The sequence below is a fragment of the Micropterus salmoides genome, unplaced genomic scaffold (genome assembly GCF_014851395.1).
Source record: "Micropterus salmoides isolate LMB-PRFRI ecotype aquatic unplaced genomic scaffold, ASM1485139v1 Ms_hic_scaffold_4, whole genome shotgun sequence".
NCBI classification, from domain to species: Eukaryota; Metazoa; Chordata; class Actinopteri; order Centrarchiformes; family Centrarchidae; genus Micropterus; species Micropterus salmoides.
The window spans coordinates 36,388,724-36,401,238 of NW_024043372.1; the positions used below are offsets into that span (position 1 = coordinate 36,388,724).

General features: G+C 41.3%; 1 protein-coding gene across 1 annotated transcript in view; it reads left to right on the forward strand.

The window, feature by feature from the left end:
- LOC119885781 (stathmin-3-like) overlaps positions 1-12,515 on the forward strand; it is a 131,854-nt gene that overhangs the window by 109,870 nt on the left and 9,469 nt on the right. The window contains exons 2-3 of the mRNA XM_038696007.1: positions 10,169-10,264; positions 11,182-11,360. Of these exons, the coding sequence (XP_038551935.1) occupies positions 10,169-10,264; positions 11,182-11,360 (275 nt within the window). The remainder of the gene's footprint in view (positions 1-10,168; positions 10,265-11,181; positions 11,361-12,515) is intronic.

Here is a 12,515-nt window from a genome sequence, read left to right on the forward strand (position 1 = left end):
CAGCGCACAAGAGACTGCAGAGAAACATTCAAATATAAAACAGTGCAATCTGAGCTAAGCAGTCAACAATTATCAGTCTTAAAACACAGGGCATCAGAGTGAAAGCACAGGCGAATCATTTTACTAAATGGCTTGTATGTATCAGGCAGTCAAGCAGTATCTATGAAGGCCCCCCAAGAACCAGAAACAATTGCTTCCAGTGTCCTTTTCTTCACATTTATCTCATTCTCACACTACACTAGTATTGTCCACAGATTTTGCCAGATTTTGAGTTCAGCTTCATCTTACAATAAAAAAAAAAAAACAAGTCCAAAAAACCCACAACTCTCTGTGGAGTATCAAATCTTTTTTCTGCTCCGTTGATCATTACCTTCTAGCCGTGTCGTCACATCTTCAAAGCCTTGTGTTCTTGACAACGGCTGCCGAACAATCATTGAAAAAAAAGAGACGCTTCACCCGGCCCGTGGGGATTGTTCTGGGTCCGCAGCAACACACCAAGCCGCTGCCATGGCACGTTGCTTGTCAGTGAAATTTCATAATAATCGGCAGGGGATGTTGGTTGGGGCCTGGCCTTGGGGCTCCAGAATGGTGAGCGCGGTCTAGCTTTATCCACCCTGTCTTTGTTGTCATCAGAAGATAATCAGACGCACATTACATCTGCACCCGTGGTTGTCAAGGTTATTAATGTGCTTTGGTTTCAACAACCTTAATGCTATCGGGCCACTCTGTCCACCGCTCGAAGAATATTCAAGCTGGCATCAACTTGAGGCTAGCGTCCTTGCAGCTATTAGTGGCCTGCTGTCCTTCACCTCCGGAAGCAGGTTGACTCTTTCAGGTTATCTTCATTTAATCAGGTACTTTCCAAAACAATTGTCAAGGTACTTAGCTGAGTCACTCTTGTTATCATTTATAGTATATTTGCCAAGTGATTGTAGAAAACAGTCAAATAACAGCGATTACCGTCTGAGCTCAATGCAACAGGCATCAGTGATATCGGTGAGGTGAGGTGCCTGCAGAGCCCAAAGGATACTAAAGGACAGCACCCAATCCATCTTTTTTCTATGACTTGTTATTTAACATCTACTGTATATAAATTTTGTATATAACGTTTGCTTTTTTAGTGAGTAACTACAAAATAATCTGATAATACAACCCTGTGTTGTAAAATGATAAATAAATCTACTTTGTACCTTGCACCTTGTAGTCACAACACACTCTGGTGACCTCGTATTGCGACACATGCATTCTCTCTTGCTTAGTTATGTGGTTGATAATACCAGATGGTTTCTGGTTTCCCATTTCTGTTATCAAGATTACATTTCTTGACTTGTCCAGAGCCCCGTCGGGGTCCCTGTGGATCTGGGGACCTGGTCTGTGACAAGTCTGCATATAACTAAATGATAATATATTATTATGATATGAGCATAAAATGAGCTTTGAACAAATACAAAATTGTTGGCAACACTTTAACTCTTAGAAAACTTTAATTTATATTGTCTTTCGTTCAGTCTGTTGTTTCCTGCTTTTGAACTGGGCTGGTATATTTGTTTGAGTGCAGATGTGTTTACAGGGGCAGACAGGGTTTACCATGGAAATAAAATACAAAGCAGCCCAGCCTGTGTGGTCAGTGACACTGCTGCAGTTGCAACAAGAGGGGAGGTGCCTGCCTCCTCAGAAGTCCCATTATTGATTTTGGAGACTCTGGGTGTAGCTGCATCCATATTCAGTGGGTTATTTAGCCACTGCAGAGAGCCAACTCACTCACTCACGAGGCACAAATACACATCCACAGACAGTGGAAAGCACTTTACAAATATCCCAGAAGGCTGTGGGGCCAGAATGTGATTTTGAAGTGCATGTTAATAATTCAGAATCTTTCTAAAAATAACAGCTTTTCCTTAAATGCACTGTAGTGTGCAGTAGTTTCAGTCACGCAATCAGACATCCAGGCATCAAAACTGAGGCTTCTGCTACTTTGTAGTTGGCCTCTGTCACTTTGCAAGTGGCCTCAAATGACCAAGAGTGTCAAATGACAGGGGAAAATAGCTGCTATAATTTGACTCTTTCAATACCCTCATCGTGTATGAGGATATCAAATGTACAGGTGCTGGTCATATAATTAGAATATCATTAAAAAGTTGATTTATTTCAGTAATTCCATTCAAAAAGTGAAACTTGGATATTATATTTGTTTATTACACACAGACTAATTTATTTCAAATGTTTATTTCATTTAATTGTGATGATTAAAACTGACAACTAATGAAAACCCCAAAATCATTATCTCTGAAAATTAGAATATTACTTGAGACCAATAAAAAAAAAAGAAAAGAGAAAAAAAAAAGGATTTTTAGAAATGTTGGCCAACTGAAAAGTATGAGCATGTACAGCACTCAATACTTTGGGGCTCCTTTTGCCTGAATTACTGCAGCAATGCGGCGTGGCATGGAGTCCATCAGTCTGTGGCACTGCTCAGGTGTTATGAGAGCCCAGGTTGCTCTGATAGTGGCCTTCAGCTCTTCTGCATTGTTGGGTCTGGCGTATCGCATCTTCCTCTTCACAATACCCCATAGATTTTCTATAGGGTTAAGGTCAGGCCAGTTTGCTGGCCAATTAAGAACAGGGATACCATGGTCCTTAAACCAGGTGCTGGTAGCTTTGGCACTGTGTGCAGGTGCCAAGTCCTGTTGGAAAATGAAATCTGCATCTCCATAAAGTTGGTCAGCAGCAGGAAGCATGAAGTGTTCTAAAACTTCCTGGTAGACGGCTGCGTTGACCTTGGACCTCAGAAAACACAGTGGACCAACACCAGCAGATGACATGGCACCCAAAACTGACTGTGGAAACTTCACACTGGACTTCAAGCAACGTGGATTCTGTGCCTCTCCTCTCTTCCTCCAGACTCTGGGACCTTGATTTCCAAAGGAACCACTCAGCAGCAGTCCAGTCCTTTTTGTCTTTAGCCCCGAGATGCTTCTGACGCTGTGTCTTGTTCAAGAGTGACTTGACACAAGGAATGCGACAGCTGAAACCCATGTCTTGCATACGTCTGTGCGTGGTGGTTCTTGAAGCACTGACTCCAGCTGCAGTCCACGCTTTGTGAATCTCCCCCACATTTTTGAATGGGTTTTGTTTCACAATCCTCTCCAGGGTGCGGTTATCCCTATTGCTTGTACACTTTTTTCTACCACATCTTTTCCTTCCCTTCGCCTCTCTATTAATGTGCTTGGACACAGAGCTCTGTGAACAGCCAGCCTCTTTAGCAATGACCTTTTGTGTCTTGCCCTCCTTGTGCAAGGTGTCAGTGGTCGTCTTTTGAACAGCTGTCAAGTCAGCAGTCTTCCCCATGATTGTGTAGCCTACAGAACTAGACTGAGAGACCATTTAAAGGCCTTTGCAGGTGTTTTGAGTTAATTAGCTGATTAGAGCTGTGGCACCAGGTGTCTTCAATATTGAACCTTTTCACAATATTCTGATTTTCTGAGATACTGATTTTGGGGTTTTCATTAGTTGTCAGTTATAATCATCAAAATTAAAAGGAATGAACACTTGAAATATATCAGTCTGTGAGGAATGAATGTATACATTATACAAGTTTCACTTTTTGAATGGAATACTGAAATAAATCAACTATTTGATGATATTCTAATTATATGACCAGCACCCATATGACTACCACTCTGAATGGAGCAAAGTATTGATTATTACTGTAATCCATGCTATACAGCTGATCTGATGTGAAGTACCTTTGGGTATCTATTTACATTCATACCCCTTTACCCCCTAGAGAGTAAAGTTCTCCACCTAACAGCAGTTAGGTGACCTAAGCAGTAGTCTTTGATGGTATTTTTCAGGCTATTGACACTTAAAGAGGTGGTATTATGCTCATTCTCAGGTTCAAAATCCTATTTAGGGGTTGTACCAAAACAGGTTTACATGGTTTAAACGAGCCGTCAGTCAGTTCAGAGCAGAGTTTTCTGTGGGAGATGGAAACTCCCTTTGGGCTGGACTTTGGGCTTTTTCACTTTGCAAACCTATTGCATGCACAAAAAAGATATATAACTCAATAAAGGAGAGGGGGAAAAGCAAAAAAGCATAATACCACCTCTTTAAACTTTGTTGCTATATTGCAGACATCTGGGGCAAGTAGTGGACTGCTGCGTGTGAATGTGCGTTTGCATGTGTGTGAGGGAAATGTTGAATCACATAACAAGCAATGATCCCTCTCTCTCTCATTATTATTTATTTATCTCCGCCGACATTTTCACATAAGAGTGTACACACTTTTGTTGCCAGCAGTTTAGACATTAATGGCTGTGTGCTGTTTATTTTGAGGGGACAAGCTGTATGCTCACTACTTACACTTTGCTATTTTTTGTGGCAAAGTGTCATTTCTTCAGTGTTGTCACATGAAAAGACATAATCAAATATTTACAAAAATGTTTTTCCAAAATGACTCAGCACTACACAGAGAATAGAGAGAAAAAATCTTTTTGCATCCACCAACTTGATGATCAAAACCAGGGCCTCAGCAGATAGGACAGTCAGACATAGGTGGGATGAAGAGTGAAGAACACGATCATGAATAAAGATCCCAATAGGGTGCAGCAGCAGTATCATGTCTTTATGTAACATTGGCAAAGTGAAGATCTGAGAGATGTCAGTACAAACAGCGGTAAGTGTGGCTATTTGGGAGGAGAGGGAGAGGCTGGTTAGGCACTATTGTGGCTCCTAATATGGTCTGCCGTCATCAGCTGTCCAGGAGGAAGCCAATCACCAAAGTGTGCTGTAAGCCACTGGACCAATCACATTCCTTGTAGTTATTGCCAGCTATTGTATTTGCATGTGTGTTTACTCACACACGCACACACACCTGACAAAAGTCAACAAATTCATTTAGTCATGTACTGAAAACAGATCGTATTTTGGACACAACAGAATATAACCATGTTCATAATACTCACAATACTGTTTCCTACAGATGATTACACACTACAGTCTTCTAGGTGCCGATTATTTAATATAAACTGCCATTAATCTTCAATTCATTGCACAATTGCAACCAGATTTAGATGACAGCCGCACATATCAAGTCCAAGTGATCCTGCAAAAAGTGCTGGTATTTCATTATAGATGTAATTTCATTATCAATTTAAATTACCCGCTGGTAATGAGCCTTATTTGAATGAAACTGTCCTTGCCCTAATGTTCCCAGGTAGGATTTAGGTATTTAGGTCTAAAACATCATAGCTGACATCAGCCAATCAGCATGATTTGCTATCACTGTATACATTTTAAAGCTGAGCAAAGCCAATCAAAACTTTTTTGAAATGTTCTATTATTTACTTCAATTACGATTGTGTGGTCTCTTTGGTTTCTTTCTACTTTCTAAGTTTTTAGGAACAAATATTGATATTTATAACATGTGCCCTGCTCTGTACTCTGTTTAGCACTGATGATGAACTGAACGCTCACATGATGACCTGAAGGTTTGCATGTCTTCAGCACTTTTCACTGTACCAAGAACAGTATTAGCCAGTAATAACTGAACACATGCACAGCTGTCATGAGTTTCAGAAGTTTCTACTTCAACAGAGTGCCCGTTGTTCACATAACACAAAGGGATAAAAGTATAGAGACAGCTGATACACAGGCTCTGTGGAGGACATGTAAATCCTTCAGAGGCACTGATACACTGTACATCCAGTCACAGCACAACCGAACACAGACAGACAGATCGGCAGCAGGTGTATAAATGGCAGCAGGTGAGGACCGGTGTCCCACCCAGGGATCAGTCACAAAGAGGGAACAAATAGACAGGCAAATCCAAAACACAACAGGAACACCCATCCACACCAAAGGTCAGGGTAACTCCAAACCACGATCGTACTCAAACCAGATGTTACAGCAGATTTCACAGAAGGGGGTTGTTGACATTTACATGAGTGAGTTCTCCATGTTTTATGATCCATTACTAACAGGTTCTAAACAAAACTTCCTTTCTTATCCATCTACATGGAAGAACAAGCTTCAGATAGACATCTCTGTAGGACTCGCAGGAAACATGCCATTTGGCTCAAACCCAAACAATTAACACCTGATGCAAACTGTTACAGTGTAGGTGCAAAAGCTTAAAAATGCATTATGAGGGAAGTAGCAGATTTACACTCACTTCCTACTATGAGGAGTAATGAGTATTTGTAATGAGTATTTATTTGAATAATCTAAAGCAACATTATGGACTTCACCTCTGTCCTAAATACAGACAGCTGTACATGAGCATTTGTTAAGATTACATTTTGATGAAAAACTAGTCGACAACTTTGCTAACACAAACATCACACAATTGTGAAAACACAAGACATAGCAAAATTACTTTTTACAATTCTAACTGTGTACACAGAAAGAATGCAAGCTCGGCATATTTCTTGCAGCCTTTAATTTCAAAAAGCTCACGCTAACAGCCTTTTACTTGGCCACTCTCTTTTTCTCAGCTTCTTCGTCAACGTCTTATTCTGTCTCTTTGCTTCTGCCATTAGCTAATGTTATGTCCATAGAGGCCGCTGAGCCTGGATATGTTTCCTGCTTGCCAAGCTCGGGCTTGACGCCAGCACCGCTCTCCACCAATGGCATAATGTTGCTTGAAACTTGTGCAGCAAGCTAGCCAACAAAGCTAGACAGCAACCTACACAAGCACACTTATGTTATCTAGTAAGTTGCTAACGTCATCTCGAGATTTATAGCTAGCGGCTAACCCTATGAAACCTCTAGCGGATTTTGACAGGGGTCCTGGGACTGCAGGTAATGTCACACTATGGCAGTGCAACTTGGAGAAAGTGCATTGTGCCCCATATACAGATGTAGATATCAGATCTATTTGGGGTCTCTATTTATCGATAGATTTTATTTGCTTTTATTTTACATTTGCTTTGGCAACAATATACATACCTTTTAGCTTAACTTGATCGATGGCTAATATTAGTGTTGTAACGTTAATTCACCGAATCGTGGCCTTTCTACTCTCATGGCTTTTACAGCTGATGGACAGGCTGTGGTATGTCCCTCAACTGGACAGGTGATGGCCAATGAGAAAACTTGCAGAGAAGACGGCTGTCAAATGCGGTGGCATGAATTGGTTTCTCCAACGCCTCCCGACTAATACCCAACTGTGAAGCTAGTGACATGTCCAGCAGAGACCATACTGGAAAGATGGGAGAGCAGACCCTCTCCCTTCTGTGCTTCAACTTGAGACGTAAATTTGCTCTGCAGATTATCAGGGTTGATGGGTTCACCTTGAAGATTTTTTTTTGTTTAGCCATGATGCCTGCATATTTTATTTTATTTCTGTTGCTCTCAGGCTACAGCCTTCACAATTTTGTTGGAAGACACAGACTTCAAACTTCACAAGAACACACACACTTCTCATTGTACAAGGACACATACACCTGGCCGGTCTAACAGTGTTGCTAATTGGATGGAGGTTAAGTTAGGGTAAACACCATGAATTAGACTAGACACATGAATACAATGGACCTTTGCAAGTGGAGTGCAACTCTGAAGGCTGTGAAGGTCATTGTGTGATACAGTACACAGAACACGAACCTGCACTTGTGTTGATGTCAACTCTTTTGTGTTATGCATACACTTTTTGCTAAAAATCAAGATGATGTCTTATTTCTTTCGAAGTGTTGCAGGGTGGAATGCACTACTGTTGTAATATGGAATGTGTGTGAAGGTGGAAAAGGTGGGTCTTACCATAAAGACCCACAAGAGGAGGAGCCAAACATATTAACCAATGCAATACTGAGTTTGAGGGGTCTGCTCCCGGAGCCAGCTCAGATACACGTTGATTTAATGTATTTGTTTATTTTGCTTGCAATTGTCACTAATCTTGAGTTCATTTGAACTTTACTGGAATCTGTGTCTCATTGAAAAGAATACAGTTTATACTGAAAGGACAACAGTAAGTCTAAGTTACATCCAAGAGTATGATGTGTGAGAGTAAATGCTCCGTATTTGTTTAGCACCTTTCTAATCTTTTCAACCACTCAAACTTTTACACTACATCAGAATTCACCAGTCACATTCGCCTAAGTGCTCAAACAGAAACTAACATTCACACACTACAACATGCAGCCTGGAGGAGCCAGGGATTGAACCGCCAACCTTCACGATTAACAGACAACCCGCTCTACCTCCTGAGCCACAGCCGCCCAACAGACAGAAAGTGAGGGCCCGTTAGGCCTCTGGCCCGGTCTGAGGGTTTTTCCTCCTACAATCTTTGGTCAGATTGTACTGTCATGTTTTAGAATAAAAACAAAACAGGCGTGAACCCAGAAGCAAAACTCAAAGACAGCGATGCAAGACAAGTTTAGTTTATCATAGTCGGGCAGGGGGGGTCACAATACCAGGTAAGCAGTTCTAGAGAAAGAACAAATCCAAATGGCAGAAGAAAGGTCTGGGAAATAGGCAAAGAGGGTCAAAATAAACTAACCATGGAACGCTCCAATTCTAAACAAAAGACTCTAGACAATCTGGCAAACAACTAGTGCAGGATGAGCTACAGGTGAGGAGCTAGGCGGCCAGGTGAAGGGAGTGAGGTGATGACCAAGCAGGAGGAGGAACTGGAATCTAAAATGACGGGAACTAGATGAAAATATTATGACCAGCTAAAATAAGTTTAAGAGCTGGGGACATTTTATTGCTCCTCTGCAAAATTTGACGAGAACTTGGCATGGAAATGTTGCTTTCTTGGGTTTCATTTCTGAGCTTCACCAGTGTGGAGATGTAAGATCAGCATCCTGGGAATCAGCATAACAGAGAACCTGATATGGTCATCTCACATCACGCTGGTGAAGAAAACTCAAAAACGACTGCATTTCTTGAGGAAGCTTAAGAAGGCCAAATTCCCGTGCCAAGTTCTTGTCAGCTTTTACAGAGGAGCAACAGAAAGCATCCTGACTGGAAACATCACTAACATGGGATGTGCACGGCCCAGGACCGGAGGGCTCTGCAGCAGGTGATTCAAACTGCTCAGAAGATCATTGGTACCCATCTCCTGAGCATCAGTGATATCGCTGAGTTGCCTGCAGAGCCCAAAGGATACTAAAGGACAGTACCCACCCAGCCACAGCCTGTTCACCCTGCTGCCTTCTGGGAAGAGATATAGATTTACCATTTTTCATAATTGCTGCTTTATTAATGTTTATTGTCTGCTATTAGCAGAAGGGAGTTACAAAACTCAGTTTCACTCTAACTTCTTATATTGGGACAATAAACCTACCTAAGATGATCATGTCAGGATCTCTGTGATGTTTTGTATCAAGCTCAGCGAATTAACCAAATCAATACATCTACATTGACAAAAGTTAAGCAGTCCTGTGCTTATTCGTGTACACCATCACGCTATGCTAGCCAGGTATTCCAGTTACCAGTTGACCAGTAGGGAGAGGGGTTCCTTGGTGTGCTACTTTGTTAGCTGGCGATTGTGTTGGTTGTGGATGAGCCAGGCTGGGAAGAGTTGTGGTGAATGCAGTCTTTGCTGTGCAAGTTTCAGAAGCTTCTGGGAAGAAGTTTTTGAACTGATTTCTAAGTTAACAGAAAGGGTTATGTTTAGTACATATATACACATACAAACATACCCTGAAGATTTTCCAGTAAATGTAAGGACATGCAAATGATTGGTTGTAGGTCCGGACCTGTAAACAATCAGAACAGCGAAATGTGTGAGGTATGATTTTTCAAATCTGGGGACGCTCCTCGGTGAGACATAGTATCAAACCCAGCCCATATTAGATAAACGGTTGCGATTGGCTTGGACCTATCAAATTCAGGTGGAAATCTGTCTGAGGGGGGACGGGGATAAACGTATCAGCCAGAGCAAATGAAACATGAGCTCTGAATATTTGTTGTTCCCAGGCTAAATAGATACAGTAATATAGAGAAACCTGCTGGTGAAACGTGGGCAAACCAGCCCCTGGGACCTCCAGACCTGGCAGGTTTTCTCCAGATTTTCTTTGTGTTGTTTAAAGACATCCATTTCAGTGTTTTCTACCGTTTTATTAGCCTAAACAAATTCCCCACAGAGGGGACTCACGTTTTATTATGTCCCAATGCATTTGCAGGATTTTAGATGTGATAATGTTTTTATTTTATCTCTCTGTAACAGCCTACACCGACAAGATCAAGGAGATGTCCATGCTGTCTCTGCTCTGCTCCTGCTTCTACACACAGCCACATCCCAACAGCCTTTATCAGTATGGAGGTCAGTCTGTCTGCCCGCCTGTCAGTCAGTCTGTGTGCGAGCCGGTTTGTCTACCTGTCTGACATATTGTGGGTCTCATGTTGCATGTGTCAGCCATCTAATTTAAGGCCTTGGCTTCACCTCTTACCGGATTTACTTGTTTGTTTTTTTTATCATAACACTGACAGGTACATATTACATAATGAACAAGAAAAGTCAGTTGTGTTTGATTTACTGTCTCTCCTACATGTCCAAATTTCCTTTTGTCTTTTTTTTTTTTACTTAAGATTATGTTCATGTTCCTTTGTTATGCTCTGCTGTAAAGTCCACTTTTGTAACTTTAGTTTTGTCTCTTGAATCTTTGTCTCCTAATTTAGTGTGAACCTGTGTCAGGCAGTATAAATTGATCATAAAATACCAAAAGGCCTTTTCAGGGCCTAAACAGAATCTAAGGTGTGGTGCACCCCACATAGAGTGTGTGTGTGTGGGGGGGGCTTCTGGGTGGTAAACTAAAGTATCTGCTTAGTTTACTTACGCCTTTATTTATAAAATGATATTAAAAAGCTTTTCATCTAACAGAATGTAAGTTTACAGAAAATGACAGCCAACAGCAGATAAGCCATCCCCCATGAACAAAGTCCCTGGAACTAACTAATGTTGACTAATGTTAAATCAGAGACTGGCCCTAAAATCAGATAGGGAATGACATCTCTGTCTGAACATGACCTAGTAATGTTCATGGTTAGTGCCTTAAACCCTTAAGCCACCAGGGTCCCCCCCAATTACTGTATTTTTAAAAGCAATGCTGAGACACAGTCATAAGATACATCCCATCTCTCTGATATATGAGAACGCAAGCAAGGAAACTTGCTCCTGGCAGAAATTAGACTAATTTGTTCTTCATTGTTGGTGTGTGGACTGGATTCTGGCTGTGTCAGACCTGGAGGTGAAGGGTTTTAACAAGAGAGCATCTGGCCAGTCATTTGAGGTGATCCTGAAGGATGCTGATCTGTCCGGAGACAAAAGCCAGCCTCAGCAGCTGCCCTCCCCCCCAAGAAGGGAGGTGTCCCTGGAGGATCTCCAGAGGAGGCTGGAGGCCGCTGAGGAGAGGAGGAAGGTAAGCAGATGGGTCATCTCACCGCTGGTAATGCTTTTATTTTATTTAGTTTGGCAATTAATCAGCATTGAGCCACAATAAACTCATTTCACCACATCAACCTCCTTTCATTGCTAGTTGATAATATTCTGTAAATTGTTTCCCATAGATATAAACATTTGTTATATTAATCACCCTATTCAATAATAGCTCCTATGTGTTTTCATTAAACTAAATTATGCTCTTAATTTGGTGAATACAAATTTTTTAAAAACTTGATAAGCTGTTTTTACACTGATCGCAGTGATCACTGAACTCTGGGGGCCACACAATGTATGGGTGTGGTTTTCCCACGTTCAGTGGAGTGTTTCAGTGTTGATATAGTTTCAGTGATTTTAAAACAAACTCATTGGGAAATTTAGAATAGATGGGGAAACAGCTATCCTGGCTGTATCTGAAGTTAATCAAAAACTCACTAATTAAGATGTATTTTATTTGTTCATTCACTGCAAATAAATTACCACTTGTGATTGGGGGACTTCTAGTGCTGGAACAATTTCTTAGCAAAAAACAGTTTCTCCATCACACAGCACTTCTGTGTAGCATCCCTAGCTATAGCTCAGATACAATCAGTGAGCCCAAGAGTTGGTTTTGGTCTCTGACTGTACATGTTGTAGTATATATAAATAGTTCCAGCCAAGCGCATAGGTTTGGTTTCAGAAGTGGGAGGGGCACAAGTGGTATTTATTTATGTTTAAATCAATCGAGCAGACAGATTATAATTAAATTGGTTATTGTGTTGTGCCTTCAATGATAATGATAGTGTGAAGGAATTTAGGGGTAGTATGACACAGGTTTCCCCAGGTCATGATAGGGTCAATTTCTTAGCTAAAGTAAGCCAAAGGTAACAGCCAGGGACTCTCCAAAATGGAAGTCAGAGACTGGCCAATAGAGACAAGTCCTTCGTAGGTCTCACCCACGAGGGAATCTTAGAGACTTTAAGAAAATAAAAGTGAAGGGGACAAAAACAATTTAAAAAGTGAGTGAGACAGCCGACTCAGGATGTCATATCATAATAATTATGAGTTGTTAGTTGTTAGTCAGCCTACCAGTTGTAACTTCTAGGAGATATCAGGAATTGATAATCTCCCGCAAAAAACAAAAAGGTGGCGACAA